Genomic DNA, 17,716 nt, shown 5'->3' with positions numbered 1-17,716 from the left:
AGAGTTTTCCTTTTGGCCAGCAGGTGTAGAATGGTGATTGAGAAAAACATCATGAAGCCCTGAAAAAATAGTAATTTATCTAGCTAAAAAGGTTATTTCACATGCATTGTATAGCAAAAGAGAAATTCTTTCCTGATAAAGCAATTTTAATAGCCTGGCTTAAAGTTGGCTTGCTTATTTCTACATACAGAAATCAGGTAATTTTTTTTCTTCTTCTTTCTGTACAACAGTATTGCTTTTTTCATTAAAATCTATTTAATGAAATGGAGCCCAGCGTTCCTGAGTGACTGAAAAATAAGTTAAGTGGTAAGGCACAGAAAAAGCAATTTTGCCTAAATTTTCTTCTTTTTTTAAGATTTTTTTTTTTGATGTGAACCAGTTTTAAAGTCTTTGTTGAATTTCTTACAATATTGCTTCTGTTTTATGTTTTGGTTTTTTGGCCATGAGTCATGTGGGATCTTACTTCTCCAACCAGGGATAAAACCCACACTTCCTGCATTGGAAGGCAAAGTCTTAACCACTGGACCACCAGGGAAGTCACTGCTAATAATTTTCTAAAGGGTGTATACATAAATCAGAGAGAGAAGAAGTCAGAATTTTCAAGTTAATATAAAGAAGTCTTGACTTATGTTTCAATGTCAAAGGAAGTCTAAATAATACATCTGTATAAAAGCAAAAGAAAATGTATTCATCTGTTTCAAAATAGACATAAATCATAAAATCAGATGGTAAGTTAATCTTTGATATTTTTTCTTTTACCTCACAAAATAAAGGGTCATAGACTTTACTCCAAATTCCAAAAGTCATTATATCCTGTAAATTTTGGCAAGATTTCTATAAAATCCTGAAACACACACAGAGAGAAAAAATTTTTACACCGGGGTTTCTCGACATCGGCATTATTGATATTTGGGCTGGATAATTCTTTGCTGTGGGGCTGCCCTGTGCACTGTAGGATGCTCAGCAGCATCCTTGGCCTCTACCAACTAGATGTCACATCATCCCTAGTCCCTCAGTTGCAACAACCCAAAATGTCTCCAGACATTGACAAAGGGTCCCTGTGAGGCAAACTTGCCCCCATTGAGAACTGCTGTTCTTCACATGAAAGTGCACCAGTAATACTGGCTAAGTGCACCAAAGATTTTTACAAATGCTAATTGATCATTTCTTATTATTACATTAAAAATGTGGGCACCTGCTGGCTTACTGCCACATGTTCCTGGTTTGTCCTGGAATCAGACTGAAGTGCACTGCATCAAATTCATCTTGGAAGTAGGTGAAGTATAACTCACATGTAAATGAGTGGAAGGTGAGAAGGGAAAGCATGTCTCAGACCAAATCACCCCAGGAAGACACAACAGAAACTGGGTCTGGTATCTGGCTATAAATGTGAGATTTGGATGGGATGCAAACATTTCTCTAGGTTCTGTATTATTTTTGTATTGTCATGGTAATGAGACCCATTGGTCAGCTGTCTGCATGATGAATTGGTAGCAATTTCTGGGAAGCCTTTGGAAGATACTGTTTGATGAATAAATTTTCTAGGAAAATATAATTTGCTAATATTAACCCAAATGGATTTCCATAAAATAAACAGAAATAATTATTAAAGAGCCCACAACATCCCCCAACAAAACAGAACAAAACAAAACAAAAGCTCCATGGCCAGGTAATTTTATTGGGAAGTTCTACCAAGCTTTGTGCTATTTTAACTGACCTGGAGCATAATAAAAGAAAGAAAACTTCCAAAAAATTTGTATAAACATTGATACTGACAAAGACTGACCAGAAAAGAAAACTATTGTCCAAAGTTACTTTGACTATCAGTGTAAAAAGTCTAGGTAAAATATTAACAGATAATTCAATATCATACTAAAAAAGGGGGGGCTTGAATCTAGACATGTAAAGATAGTTCAATAATAGTAAATCTATAAGTATAATTAATCTTAGTAATTGATCCAAGAGAAAAATAACTTGATTTTACTAAAAATGTTGAAAAGACCTTTAAAAAAATTGAACACCAATATTGACAAAAACACTCAAGAAAATAGGAAAGATAGCTAATTCCTTAACTTGATAAAAGTATGTCTATTTGGTCCAAAAGACAGAATGCTTAATAGGGAAATACTTCTAAAATCAGAAGTAAGACAAGGATACCCACTACCAATACTATTATGTAATAATGGACTGTAAGTACTGGCCAGTACAAATAGGCAAAATAAATCAGAGGTATAAATATTGGAAAAGTAGACATAAGCCATGATTTTTTTGCAGATCTTATAAGCCTGGAACAAACAACAAAAAATATAAAGACCTATATGAAGAAAACCTTAAAACAATCTTGACGATAAGAACAAATAGGAAAATGTATCATGTTCTTGGAAAGGAAGACTCAACAAATTTGCAACAAAGTTGCAAATTCTCCCTAAGTTAATTTAGATATTTAATATATAACACTGAAAAGTTAAATGAGAAACACTGAAACACTGAAAAGTTAAATGAAAACATACCCATGAAAACTCAGAAAAAGTAGAGAATGAGGGAGAGAATATGTAATATGCTTTAAATATTAAAACATATAAAATTTGTAATAATTATAACAGTGTGGTTTTGGCTAATAAAATGAAAGAATAATTAAAAAGAATAAAAATTCTAGAAATAGACCTTATACATATGGGAATTTTAATATGTAACAGCTCAAATTAGTGGGGAAAAGATGAACTACTCAATAAACAGTGATAGAGCAATTAGGTAATATTCTGGAAAAAACTTCAGCAGGATACATACCTCACACCTAACACCAGTATAAACTGTAAATGGGTCCAATATGTAAATGTAAAAATGAAGCTATAGTAGAATTATAAGAAAGCATTGCAGACTTCCTTTATAACCAAGGAGTGGCTAAGGCTTTTCTAAATATGACTACAAATATACAAACCATAGATGGCTATATCAGCACACTTACAACCATGTGGCAAAAATGCTGTAAACAACAGGCAAACAATAAAAAGAGGGCCAAAAAAAAAAAAAAAAAAAGAGGGCCATTTGTATCCCAGAAAAAAAAAAAGTTAAGAGAGAGAAAGCTCCTAAAACTTTATAAAAAGAAGAAAACCAATAACCCAAAAGAAAAATGGTGAAGGGATATGAACAGAATAGGAAATACAAATGGCTTTTAACTAGACGAAGATACCCAAAGCTCACTCATTGTAAGAGAAAAGTACTACAGCACAGTGTTCTATAATAGTGATGATACTGGTCTTTCTTGTCTCATTCCTGATTTTGGAGGGAATGCTTCTAGTGATACCGTCTTTCACTTACAGATTGGCAAATATCCTCATAGTTGTCTACACACTGTTCGGAAGGCTGTGGAGAAACAGGCACTCATGTATTTCTGATGGGAGTAGAAATTGGTATAACCTGATTGAAGGGTAATTTGATAATATTCAAATTGTCCCAGAATTTCCACTATTTCTGCATACCACTAAATAACACATTTTTTAACCTTATAAGGATGCAGCCTCTTTTGGAATTCCTCTGATTTCAAAGTCTTCCTCTCAAGTTCTTGAAAACGTGAGCAGTTCCTGAAAGGCAGGTATAGCAACTGAGGAAAAAAAGAAATCGTAAATTTTGTATTAGTCAAAAGAACTAAAGAAGCTGCAGCCATTAGGTATAAAGTGACCTGAGTAAAAGATTCAAATGTGTTTTGAGCTGAATGGAATTCTAAAATTGAGGAAAAAGAGATCAATGATCGGCTGGTCTTAAATAGTAGGATATATACCCAGAACTCAAAATCTATCTTTTTCATTTCATGAACTTGCCTAAATAGAACTGTGCTATTGGTAAATATTCACACTTCCCGGTTTTTCCTGGGAAATGATAACAATTATCTTGCTTCCTTCCAGACCTCTTTCATTTCTAGCACTAGATGTACATCTATGTGCATGCGTGCACACACATACACACACACAAACACAAACACAAGTACAGAGAAGTGAATTAGAGGTTCCAGAAAGAATCTTAAGAGATTGATTCACTGAAATACGTTCTTGCAAATTTGCAGACTGTTAAAATAAGGGAACATAATAAACACATAGAAAAATATATTTAAAAACCTATTATGAGGACAAAATAATCATCCAAAAATGAGTTTAAATTTGACAATCTTTTGTAGTTTTAATTACAATCTATAGGCTGGTGACTCCCAAGTTCATTTTGTTGCTCTTACTTTCCATCTGCGCTAGTCCTGTATTTTCAGCCTTTGGTGGATATCACCAGTTGGATGTTCTCTTCATCCTCAAATTTGACATGTACAAACCTGAACTCCACTTCTTCATTTTTAACAATTTCCTTTTTGTAATCTCTCTACTTTTGCCAGTGACGAAATTTATCATCCTGCTTCATAGACTAATCACTTTTGCCTGTCTACTTTCAAAACACAGTTGGCCTTGAACAATGCAGAGGTTACGGTGGTTAACCCACACACAGTTGAAAATCTGAGTGTAGCTTCACAGTCTGTATCCACTGTTCTGCATCTGGGGGAGTCGACCAACTGGGGATCATGTAGTACTTTAGTACGAATTTATTGAAAAAAATTCACATATAAGTGGACCCGTGTAGTTGAAACCCTCGTTGATCAAGAGACAACTGTATATCCAAAATAGACCCCTTTTCTTTACTTTCATTGTCCCCTCCCAGTCCAGACCACCATAATCTGTGTTTCAACTACTGTAAGAGCTTCCTATGTGATCAGTTTGCATCACAATTCATCCTCCACATGGCAACTACACTAATCCTTTTTATTTTATTTTTGTAAATGCTAATATCAATATTTTAAAACCATCAATCAGATCATGCCATTCTGTAGTTTATAACTTTCACTGGCTTTCCATTTTACTAGGAATAAAATCCAAACTCATGCCCTAGTGACCTTTTTGTCCTGCTTTCCTACTGCTGCCCCCTCACTAACTCCTCTCCAGCAACACTGGGGGCCTTCTTGCTGTCCCCTGAACACACAGGCTTGGGGTCTCTGTGTTCCCTGCCTGAGACACTCCCCCCACTCCAGCTCTTCTAGACATCCTGCCCAGCCACTATCACATTACCTTGTTTTATTGACTTCAAGGAACTCACTGCCATTTGAAATTACTGTATTTATTTTCTTCTTTATCATCCTATCATTCCTATAAAATATAAACTCGAGGATATCCAGAGTCTTGTCTATCTTGTTCACTGCTGTGCTGTCAAAGCCTAGAACAGGGTCTGGCATATTAGTACCTACTCAAAAACCATTTTATTTTTGTAAGTTGCTTCCTTGTCACCTTTTTCTGTGTCGCCTTGTCTTACCTCGCCTTCCTTCCCCTGATGTCTTTACCATCTAATTTCAGGCCTTCACATCCTCACTCCTGCATGACTTCAACAGTTGTTTTCAGAGAGCTCAGTATCTTCCCTCCAAGCCACTGTCAGACAAATGCCCCAAAGCACTGCTCATTGTGTGTGTGCACAGTACTGAGGGAGGTACACAGTTTTTCTACGTCCACTGCTTTACATCTAAATTTCCCTCCCTGGCTTTCACAATTTTCCAAAGGAGAAATGACACTGTTGAGGGAAAAAGCACAGGACTATTAATTTAAAGGTCTAGGTTTTAATGAATTACTTAACCTTTCTAGACTTTTGTTTTCTCATCTCACATATTGAAAGAATCAGGCTGAAAATGGAATAATCACCTAAATGTCTGTCCAGAATTTTGCAGGTTACAAAGTCATTTCCTTTTCTTAACTGAGGTGGTTTTCACAGATCCCTGTGAAGAATTTAGGTGGGTACTGTTGTTCCCATTTTACAGAAAACTGAGGTGCAGGGAAGTTACTCAAGGTCAAGTATCTGAAGTGGTAGGTGGCTCTCAGACTCAGGTTTTCCCAGCTCTAAATTCAGCCCTCCATCTACAACACACTGCCTTTGTCTCAAGATTCCTTCTGGCTATTAAATTTGGATTCTCTAACCTGTGCCTGACACACTTACTCAGTCTTATTTTCATTCTTTCTAAATATGAACTCTGAACACAGAAGGACAAGCACTCTACCTTGACTCAAAGCTAAGCTTTTGGGCTGCGCTGCTCTCCTTTCCTACCCTCCTCCAAGATCTGGTTCAAGTTCTCACTCTGTCCATGAAGACTTGAATGACTGCCCTTTGGTAGCTCCAAGTATGTCTTATTCTCTGAATTCCTCCAGCATGTGCAGCTTGTTCTTGAAATCATTGCCCTCCACTTGCATTGTATTCTACACACTTCACAAGTGTGAATTTTTTTCATCAAATGGATTATAAATTAGGGAAGAAAACTGGCCTCATATTTCTCTTCTATTTCTGTATAGCAGTTAGCAAAGTTCTAGGAATAACTTTGGTTGATTGATTGATTTTGTTAAATTTTCTAGTTGATGTTAGAGAGAATTGTTTTCATCTTAGTAGGTAGCAGGAAGCAACAGGTAGAGAACCTTGCTTGTTTCTTTCTCCCTCTTCCTCACTCTCCCTGTTCTTCTTCCTCTTCTAATAGTACCTGCATTCTCTTTACTATGTAATTTAATCATTATCTTTCAAGATTAAAGGTTAAACAGCTACCCTGGTCTATATTAGCTAAATTTGGTGCTTCCTTCCAGTCTTTGTAGAAAAGGCTGTGGTAAAAGTGAAATTTTTTTTTTTGGAAGAAAATATTCACAAGCTCCTAAAGAACACTGATAATCATAATGATTCCCTTCTGATTCTTTGATGGAAAGAGGCATAAATAAATCATCCTAGCTTTTCAGAAAACAGCAGAAAATTTGACTGGAGTAGCTTTACCTAGAGTGAGGTTGACTGGGTTAAGCACTTTCTACAAAGCAAGTGGGGAAAATTCTTAAGTCACCAGTTTTGGCAATTAAGTCAAATTTCTTGGTAACCCACCCCAGAGCTCTCTGAGCAACATTCTAGGTCTGGTAGTCACGCTAAGCCTCAGTCATAAAGAGAGGAGATGGTCATGTTATAATGTGACTGCAGGGGAATTAGGAAGGGTTCCTTGTCCCAACTATTTCCTTCACACAGTACTAAATTCCACATCTGGAAGATTAGTTAGACTTATTTATTACTATTTTAAAAAATAGCAATACCTCTGAAAAGATAAAAGAGTTCTTGGTCAGTCCCACCTAGTGTAAATAAATTTGAGAGTTTCTCTCAAACAACCTCATTTAAGCAACTTGGTTTATGGTACTTGTTCTCAGACTTGGCTGTCCACTAGAATCATCTAGGGAGATTTTTTTAAAGTATTGATGCCTGGGTCTCACCTTCAGAGATTCTGATTTATTATGGCATGTGCCCAGGGCATCAGGATTTTAAAAAATTTCTAGGTGATTCTAACAGGCAGCTAACTTTGAGAACCACTAGTTTACACTAAAGGAAACTGCTCTGGAATGAGATCAGCCTGGTTCTAGTCTCAGTAGTGATGTTTATCAGCTGTGTGACTTTGGATCTATTTTGTTTGACTTCTCGAGCACTTTTTTCCCTGGCTGGAAAAGAAGGACAATAATATTGTCCATTCAAGATTGTTATGAAAGGTAAATATGATGACACATATAACGTGTTGGGCACTAATTATGTAATCAGATCTTTCTTTTTTACCCTGCCTAGGAATGGGGATTGCCAAAAGTTGAAAGACTAGCAAAACAAAGTGGATAATAAAGCTCTAAAGAGAAATTCTGTTCCTGCTCCCTTCTGTTAGGACTTTCTATGTCCTTTGCACCTTTATTTAGGAAAGAATTAAGACTGCACAGCCCATGAAGTGTCCAGACTCCCAACTCCACAAGTCCTGAGCAGCCTGCCTTCCTTCTTCCAGAACCAATGAAATCCCCGTTTTCCATAATACTGACCCGATCTTCAGAAACCGGGACTGTGTGCACTGGGATGGGCTGCCAGGGTAGGCTGGGATTCCAGACGCTGATACCTTCTGGGGGAAATAGAGCTGCAAGGTTTGTCATAGCACTCATCAAAGCCCGGTCAATATCCCTGCTTCGAACAAAAACCTAGAGTGGGAAAATCAAAGCAGAATCCAATAGAGAGGAACTGCGGGGTTTTTTTTTTTCCTATGGAGCTAATAGTGTACTTCAGAAAGGGCAGAACACCTACACCAAAATATTAGCAGACATTGTGGTAGCATCATGATCATAATACCTATTATGGAAGAGACAATATTATGAGCATGCCATGGCATAAAGCAACCTGGTATGCCAACAGCTGAATTGACAAAAGAGACCAATCAAGTGGTGGCTACTTGCCAAGCCTAAGTATTTACCGTAGGTGTCCATGTTGAACTTATATTCATACATTTTTTTAAGGAATACATTTGTAAACAAGACATCTGACTTTTATAAGTTCCTTGAGAATCAGGGAACTTTTACAAATACATTATGCTAAACTATTTCAAGGGGCAAGGTTCCCACTATTAGCTTCCCAACTTACCTGTTCATGTTTATAGGACTTGTTCAAGAATTTTTCATATCGTTTCCTTATATATTGTCCAAGTTCATAATGCTGCTCCATGCCCAGCTATGGGAACAAATAAAAGCAAAAATTAGTGAAAGTAAGTTCTGTGAAGCTACGTGTCAATCAAAACAGGCAATTCTATACAATTTTCCTACAGTTACTAGTCACTAGGGGTGACTTGATCATGATCAGAAATTGTTGAGGCTAAGCATTAGTGCTTCTCTTTCCACAATCAAAACACATTTTACACTTTTTAGATCCCAGGTAACTGTGCAAAACACTTTCCCAGATATGAGTAAAGTAGTTATATGGTTTCAATATGTAACAATCCCACAGAGTTTCCCATGAGACTCATCAGTAACTTGGTGAAATCCAACCAACCTGAGTGAGTTGGCCAAATCCTTGTGGCCATGAGGATTCCTTAATGGGGTCGTTAGGAAAGGTTTAGATGGGACTTCGGTCTCCATGCCTAAGAACCTGAAAATAGATTGAGGTAGTAATGTTACAAACTTAACTTAGGTGTTTTGCCTCTGCTCATAATGATAGATTTTTCTTCTAAACCTCTGGTTCTCCACCTTGGCTATTCATTGGAATCACCTGGAGAGTTAAAAAAAATTCTGAGGACTGGATCCCACCCCTTGTGATTCTAGTTTAATTAGTTTGGGATGCATCAGGGCATTAGGATTTTAAAGACCTCCCCAAGTAAATCTCAGGTTAAGAACTGCTGTTCTAAGTTCAGTAACACATTCTAAAGACTCATCATCTTGTTATTCACATTACATGAAACACAGGAAAACTGTTAGTGAACTGTTATTGTTTCAGGTAATGTGAATAACAAGATGATGAGCCATTAGGAGTCAGGCGACCCACACATGGAGACCGGTTTACACATCAGACAGGACAAGAAGGAACACAAAGCTTAGCAAGATCACTTTATTGTCAAAAAACTCTGATGAGGAGTATTTCTTCCTGAATTATGATTAGAGTAATAATAGTGTTAGCATTTTGACATATCATAATAGTGCCTTTAAAATGCTACATACAATTTGTGACCATTTTGAACCAATGATTTATTAGTTTTTAGGAGGTTAGAGATAAAGGACTTGCCAGTGGAAGATTAAAAAATCTAATTTTCAACAATTTAAGAACACCCTACAGAATTTGTATGCATGTCATCATGCTTTTTTTTTTAACACCTTTATTAGAGTATAATTGTTTTAAAATGCTGTGTTAGTTTCTGCTTTATAACAAAGTGAATCAACTATACATATACATATATCCCCATATCTCCTCCCTCTTGCATCTCCCTCCCACCCTCCCTATCCCACCCCTCTCGGTGGTCACAAAGAACCTAGCTGATCTCCCTGAGCTATGCGGCTGCTTCCCACTAGCTTTCGGTTTTACATTTGGTAGTGTATATATGTCCATGCCACTCTCGCACTTGGTCCCAGCTTACCCTTCCCCCTCCCCATGTCCTCAAGTCCATTCTTTACATCTGCGTCTTTAGTCCTGTCCTGCCCATAGGTTCTTCAGAACCTTTTTTTCTTTCGATTCTATATATACGTGTTAGCATACGGTATTTGTTTTTCTCTTTCTGACTTACTTCACTCTGTATGACACCTCACTCAGTTTCGTTTCTTTTTATGGCTGAGTAATATTCCATTGTATATATGTGCCACATCTTCTTTATCCATTCATCTGTCGATGCATACTTAGGTAGCTTCCATGTCCTGGCTATTGTAAATAGAGCTGCAATGAACATTGTAGTACATGACTCTTTTTGAATTATGGTTTTCTCAGGGTATATGCCCAGTAGTTGGATTGCCGGGTCACATGGTAGTTCTATTTTTAGTTTTTTAAGGAGCCTCCATACTGTTCTCCATAGTGGCTGTATCAATTTACATTCCTACCAACAGTGAAAGAGGGTTCCCTTTTCTCCACACCCTCTCCAGCATTTATTGTTGGTAGATTTTTTTTTTTTTTTTTTGCGGTATGCGGGCCTGTCGCTGTTGTGGCCTCTCCCGTTGCAGAGCACAGGCTCTGGACGCGCAGGCTCAGCGGCCACGGTTCACGGGCCCAGCCGCTCCGCGGCACGTGGGATCCTCCCGGACCAGGGCACGAACCCGTGTCTCCTGCATCGGCAGTCAGACTCTCAACCACTGTGCCACCAGGGAAGCCCCTGTTACTATAATTTTGGTTGTTGTTATTATAAATATTATTCAGGCCTTAACTTAGATACTTGCTATATTCCTTTCCTGCTGCCAAAAATGGGCAACATATTAGGGCAAATAAGAACTACCTGTTGAGCAAAGGGAAATATTTCTCCTTCAGGAAATATTTCTATTAATTTCTAATCATCTCTCCCCCAGTTTTATTCCCCTGACTGAAAAGAAAAACTAATTCTTCCTTTGGATTTAGGGCGCTTTGAAAGCTTTCAAGAGCCCATGGTGGCAAGCTGGCTGACTGAAATGACATGAGCCCAATATAATGTCCCTGATCAGTTCACCACATTGAAAATTTGCAAAATGCATTGGCATAAAAGCGGGAGAAGCCTGTGAATGTAAATTGAAGTGACCTTCTACTTGTCCCAGTAGCAACCCTCAGTGCACAGTGGTCTGTCCAGCAAATGTCTCTGAAAGACCTGTAGGTCCCTATGGATGGCTTCACTGCTCTTTGGCCCTGGCGATTAGGGAGCCACAATGCAGGGGAGAGAGATGGAAGGGCTGTTTGTGAGCTGAGGCAAGAACCCTGGTTTTTGTTTTCCAGGGAAGAGTTTTATCTGGTACGGCTTCTATAAGCCAGTCCACAAGTTGGAGATGTACCACTAGAGAGTTACAGCACCCAGTATACCACAGCTCCTTTCCATTACTGTTACGTAATAACAAGACAATGTCACATGCTCTACTGGGTCATTAGGAGGATTCAAAATACAAAGAGCCTGGCATCTAGTGGATGCTTACAGTATGGTAGCTGTAACTGTAATTCTTATTTTAATAGAAGTGAAAAAGAGGTTTATAGGACTTGAGAAGTTTCTGTCTGTGTTCAAAGGTACTGTTCAAACAACAATGAAGATGAAGACAAATAAAAGGGCAATCAATAATCTATTCTAACCAAAAGTTAAGAAGGACCAGTAAATCAACCAATTAGTAAGTCAAACAATGGTTGAAATGAATAAAATCTGTTTAACTTCTTGTCACATTTTAAATATATATATTTTTCCAGTTTTTATTGTGTCAGGGGCCAAAAGCTGGGAAGAAAACTCATCAATTTTAAATGAAAAAAGACATGAAAATACTTCATCCTTTGAGAATAAAAAGAATAAATAGAAAAAATTGACATTTTACTTAACTGGTTATGTGAACATTATAAACAATACACGAGATAATTGTGTGACTGTATAAGGTCAACACAACACAATGGTTACAATGTTTTAGGCACTTAACATATAGGCTTCTAAGTACTTTTGTGTATTAAATCAGTTAAGCCCCACAATAACTCCATGAAGCACTATTATCCCCATTTTACTGATGAGGAAACTGAGACACAGGTAGGTTAAGTTACTCATCCAAAGTCACACAGCCTGGAAAAGGTTGAGCTGGCATTCAAACCCTGGTGGTCTGATTCATGAACCTGTACTTTTAACCACTGTGCTGTATGGTGTTGTGTAATACATAATATTACAAATTTCTTTGGTAGCTATATCCCTTATTTCGTTTCTTCTTCTTTTTTTTTTTTTTTTTTGGCGGTGCCACGTGCCTTGCAGGATCTTAGTTCTTCAACCAGGGAATGAACTCTAGGGCCCCAGCGGAGAAAGTACTGAGTACCAACCACTGGACCCCCAGGGAATTCCCTCTCATATTTCTTTTTAAGAAGTTCAAATGTTTAATGTCTTTCATGTACCCTATCTCATGGTTTCATAATTTTTCCAACAGAAAACAGGGTTATTTTGACTTCTTTCTCTTCCTTAATATCCACAGTCAACCCACAGGGATTCTTCTGCCCTCACAATTTTTAAAAGAAACTCTTTTTTTCTTTTCCAATTCTACTGCTTTCTGGTCCAACTCAGGTCTTCACTGTGCTTTTCCTGACCTGTGGTAGTATCCCCTCTCTATTCTCCCCTCCAGCTTCTCCCCTCCTCAAGCCGTACTTACATACAGATGTGTGTCTCCCCCAAGACAAAATACATTAGAATTCACAAGTGGGGGAGACTTGAGTACAAACAAGGTAAGCTGTTAGCCTGTGGTTCTAGAGGACATGATAACCATCTAATACCTTAAGTTTTCTTTGCTGAAAAATAATGAAGGATCAACTAGAACCTTAAGGACATTAAGTAAAATAAGCCAGTCACAAAAAGACAAGTACTGTATGATTCCACTTACACAAGGTATGTGAAGTAGTCAAATTCATAGAGTCAGGAAGTAGAACGGTGATTGTGGGGCCTGAGGAGGAGGAGGCTGGGGAATTGCTGTTTAATAGATATGAAGTTTCAGTTTTGCAAGATGAAGGGAATTCTGGAGATGGATAGTTTTAATGGTAGCACAACAATGTGAATACACCTAATGCAATTGAACTGTACAGTTAAAATAGTTAAAATGGAAAATTTTATGTCCTGCGTATTTTACCACCATTTAAAAAATGTATAATTGTCTCACCTAGATTTTATCCAAAAAGTTGGAAAGTTTCTGTTTTAGACAGGTGACTAACAGCAGCACTTTACATTTGTATCATGGTTCATACTTACATATGTATATCATGCCATTTGAACCTAAAGACAACTTTGTGAAATAGAAATTATAGTTATGATCATTATCGCCAACTTTAAGTTTAGGAAATTTGAGGCTCAGATGGATTAAGTGACCTGTTCTCAATCCTATACCTGATAAATGATAATAGAACTTGAATTAATGAAAGTTCAATATTTTCCTAGGTATTGCTTTGAACTTTTATTTTAACACATAGCATTAGAAAATTGGTAACAGTATTAGACTGCCAGCCTGAGCAGTAAATTGTCATTCTGTTGCTTTCCTTGGAGGATTGAGGAAAAACCCAGAAGGTCTGCCATCCCTGAAAGTGTGTGGTGGCCAGAACCACTTGAGTTTACCTAACCACAGTATGGAAGTTACCCATCCCAGTATAGAGATGATGTGCTGAAGATTTGGAGGCTATTTGCATCAAGGATATTCTATTACTTGAGCAGAAATTTTGCATGGTTAACCACGAAGAATGAAACTTTGTGACTTATCACCCCTTCCTTTGTAAAACCCAGGTAGAATGAGAAGGAATTATTCTCTTTGAGATCACCTGAACTTGTGGTTTTTCCTGGCTTAGGGGAGAGAGAATGCTTTAAAATGGCATTTCCCCATTTATGGGTGGAATAATGATGTATGGGATTACTTTTTAAAAGTCCATTAAGAGTGCATCAGCATATAGATGAAACAAGGTTGGCCATGAGTGATAATTACTGAAGCTGGTTGATGGGTACCTTGAGACTCACCATACTTATTATTCTCTCTATAAATTATAAAACAGCAATTCTCTAAGGGTTTTCTATGAGACATTATGGAAAAAAAAGAGGAGGTGTATTCTGTAGTCAAAATTTAGGAAATATAATTTACTAAATCCTTTCCTTGAAAGCCACAGTAAATATTAGACTATTAAAGACTCTGAAAAGTTCTGCCTTTAAGAGACCTTTAAAAACATTTTAACCCACGTTTTCTTCTCCAATCTGATTTGACAATTGAAACACCTGTTAACAACTTGTCAAACTAGCATTCCAATGGATGCACACTGGTGAACCTCTTTCAAAAGAGCATGTGGTGACTCTGTTCATGAGAGAGAATAAGAACTGGAGAGTTTCCTGCTCTTTCTGCCAAGAACAGTTTTTCAGAACCGGGGAAGCTTTGTTTTCTTTTTTGTATCACGGTAGAAAAGCAAGGAAACCACTTGCTGACTATAAGTGAAGCCAATACACAGGATGGAGAAGCCTCAGCTTCATGTGCTGGGTTAGGCACACGCAGCAGGAACAGAATGTGTCTAGTGATTAAGGGCAGGCTTCTGGGATCACACAGCCTGGGTTCAAATCCTAGCTGTGTGACCATGAGCACGTTGCTTAATCTCTTTGTGCCTCAATTCCTTCATCTATAAAACAGGGTTAATAGGGTTAATAAGGTTTTTACAAAAATGTTATAGAATGGTTTCCAGATTTAGCAAACAAAAATGCAGCATGCTCAAATGTTGCATGGAAACATACACATACTAAAAATTTATTTGCTGTTTATCTGAAGTTCAAATTTAACTGGGCATCCTGTGTTTTCTGGTAACCTTATTTTATAGGGCTGTTGGGAGGATAATGTAACATAATCTATTGAAATTTCAGAACAGTGCCTGGCACATAGTAAAAAATTAACTATTGGTTATTGTCATTAATATTATCACTTTAATCAGAGGTACTTTCTTTTATTCTTGTCCTCCTAATAATTTTCTAGGGAATTTCCTCGGTATATAATTGAACCATTTAGTCAGATATTCTCTTTAATCAGTAAAAAGAAGACAGTGGTATCTTCCAGCCAAGAAAGATGTATTAAGTTGCCCTTAATCTACCACTAATGGAAGAAATTTGAGGTAGGAAAAATTGTTAACATTAGTCATGTGTGGTAATTGTTAAATTTTTTTAGCTCCTAGAGAGTTACCTTTGTAAGGTTTTTCTTAGGTATTAACAACTTTGTATTAACTTGTAGTCCCTGAGCACATGCTAACTGAGAGTGTAGAGGGAGAAAGGAAACCCACAACAGTTTGGTAGCTAAGGGAAGTCAGCCTGATGTTGTAAAACATGGAGGAAAGAATGGACCAGATGCTGTTAGCTGAGAGAGTTCACTGTAATATCCCAAAAAGGATTTCCCCTCAACCAGCTTGTCATGGTGTTGACAGTACAATTCCTGCAGAGTCCCTACACTTGCTTAATGCACATGTTTGCAAGGAACACACTGGTATAAGTAAAAGTCTAACTCACATGGATTTCCCTATATAAAGTACACAGTGTTCTACAGCTTTTTTTTTTTCCAACACAGAAGCCTGACAGCTGGTGAATCATTCATAAATAAATTGATGATATATTTCTCTGGTCTCTCTCTCTCTCTCTCATTGCTGGTCTCTCTCTCTCATTGTTGACTCATAGTAAAGATTTATTGGACTAAAAATCATGATTTGCATAAACATATGGTTATGAAATTTTTCTTTAGAAGGTAAAGAAAGGAGTCCTGAGTACAGCAAGCTGAGAAAAATAAGAACTTCGTGTTTAATTTTAAAGTAAAAGTTGACTTTCCTTGAAATTATAGAAATAAATTTTGGATATTCTTTCAGAAAGAAAATGTACTTATCAGCATACTTTCACTCTACCAAATGAAAAAATGTGATGAAGAAAAAGAGATCAAGAAAGCCTGCAAATTTCAAGGAGAGAGTCAGAGGCAGAGACAGTGAGTAAAACAGAAAAAAGAGAAATAGAGAGACAGAGAGAATCAAAGACCACGCAGAAAGTGAGAGATATAAAGGAATTAATTCCAAGACAGTAAAGTAGTAAATCCCCTTTACTTTGCAATCTCTCTCCCTATCTATTTTTTAAGGCAATGCCAACAGTATATTTTCTTTCCTTGACAACATACAGTAGCTGCCCCATCCCCCCTTTCCTAACTTGTCACACATACCATGGGTTGGGAAAAACATGATTTTAATGGTCAACCAAACCTATGCTTCAGGAAGTCATCCTACAACTCGAGTTTAGTTTTACTTTTATGCTTCAAAGACTGCTTATAAATATATCAGGAAAAAGGGAAGGGGCTACTTAATTTAGAAAATGACTGTTTTTTGGCTTGCCAACACATAATCATTAAATTGAATGAAGCCAGTTTAGCTTCTGGTGCTAAACAGACCTAGAGGAGGTGTCTCCTGGCCTCGAGTAGCTATCAAAAGGAATCTACATTCAAGGCATTGTAAAGTAAGTGAATAGATAAATAACATTCGTAAAGTAAAAATTAACCAAACCAAACGGGCTTTTGTCAGGACATGTTCACTCTTCATTATGAGGAAGTTGCAAAACTTGCATATTCAGCTTTCTGAGTTTGGTCTTTACTAGGGTAAAATGAAACCTTACACTTGACTTTCAGACCCTGCTGGTAACAATTTTATAGGAAGAGCAATGAGGAAAGTCTACTCACCAATGTCACAAACCTCAGCTCCTTGGCTCCTACACCTCGGTCCAGCCAGAAGGAAAGCAGGAGCCTAAGGCGAAGGCTTGCTGCCCTGGCCACAAGGAGGGTGGCAGCTCTCATTCTGGGGTGAGCTGCTTCTGGCTGGAGTTGGAACGTGCTGCTTCCAGGGCAAAAGCCATTAGAGGGAAGCTATTTAACCAAGGGATTAAAAGGGAAGTGGGAGGAGCCAAGACTCGTGAATAGTAAAATCTCCAGGTGGCTTGGGGTGGGGTTTGGCCTGTGTCTGGTCAGATCATTTTTGGACTGGGTGTTAGAGCTTATGGTCTTCTGGATTTAAGTTAGAACACTAAGGCCCAGAAAGGGGAGAGCTGTTGCTCAAGGTCACAGAGTACATTACTAGATATTTCTTTTTTAGTTTATCTTTATCCTTTATTTAGATGGAGTCTGATACAATGTTTGTCTTGTGGCTGTCACTTGGGAAAGGGATAGATCCTAACTTTGGAAACCTCAGGCCAGTGATTCCTAATTTTTTTGGCAATCCAGAATTATAGGGAGAGAAGTATGAAAGGAACTGCAGATACTAACATATATTGGGTGTATTCTCCAGGCCAAACATGGCGTCCTTTTCTAAACTCTCATGTAGCCTATTTTTAAGTAGAAGAAAAGTAAGAGCAACTTTATTTTGAGAATTTTTAGTCACACTTTAAGATATTTGGGGCTCATCTGAGGTATCTCAAAATTAGGATTACAATTACCTTACCTAACCTGACACAGTAAACAAACAACAACAACCACACACTAACCTACAGCCCTGTACTATTAGTCACCAACTCTGGCCGGGAGTCTTACAGTCTGGGCAAGTTACACCCTTGCTTCTCCAGCCGTGATCTAATCAAGGATGTTACAAAAGAGGATAATCCAGACTGAGAGAATTTAGATTTCCATTTTCCCCCCGACCTGTCAGCCCCATATAGGCTAAAACAGGATTTTTTGTGCAATGCTGCCTGTCGGGA

The 17,716-nt window shown here is 37.7% G+C and overlaps 1 protein-coding gene across 1 annotated transcript in view; it reads right to left on the bottom strand.

The window, feature by feature from the left end:
- Nucleotides 1-16,823, bottom strand: part of ACP3 (acid phosphatase 3) — a 28,031-nt gene extending 11,208 nt beyond the window's left edge. Inside the window, 7 exon segments of the mRNA XM_065876322.1 lie at nt 760-805; nt 807-844; nt 3,503-3,601; nt 7,887-8,039; nt 8,476-8,562; nt 8,881-8,976; nt 16,710-16,823. Of these exon segments, the coding sequence (XP_065732394.1) occupies nt 760-805; nt 807-844; nt 3,503-3,601; nt 7,887-8,039; nt 8,476-8,562; nt 8,881-8,976; nt 16,710-16,823 (633 nt within the window).
- Nucleotides 16,824-17,716: the final 893 nt, after the last annotated feature.

This window comes from Phocoena phocoena, chromosome 4 (genome assembly GCF_963924675.1).
Source record: "Phocoena phocoena chromosome 4, mPhoPho1.1, whole genome shotgun sequence".
Classification (NCBI taxonomy): domain Eukaryota; kingdom Metazoa; phylum Chordata; class Mammalia; order Artiodactyla; family Phocoenidae; genus Phocoena; species Phocoena phocoena.
This window is presented reverse-complemented; position numbering and strand designations above follow the sequence as displayed.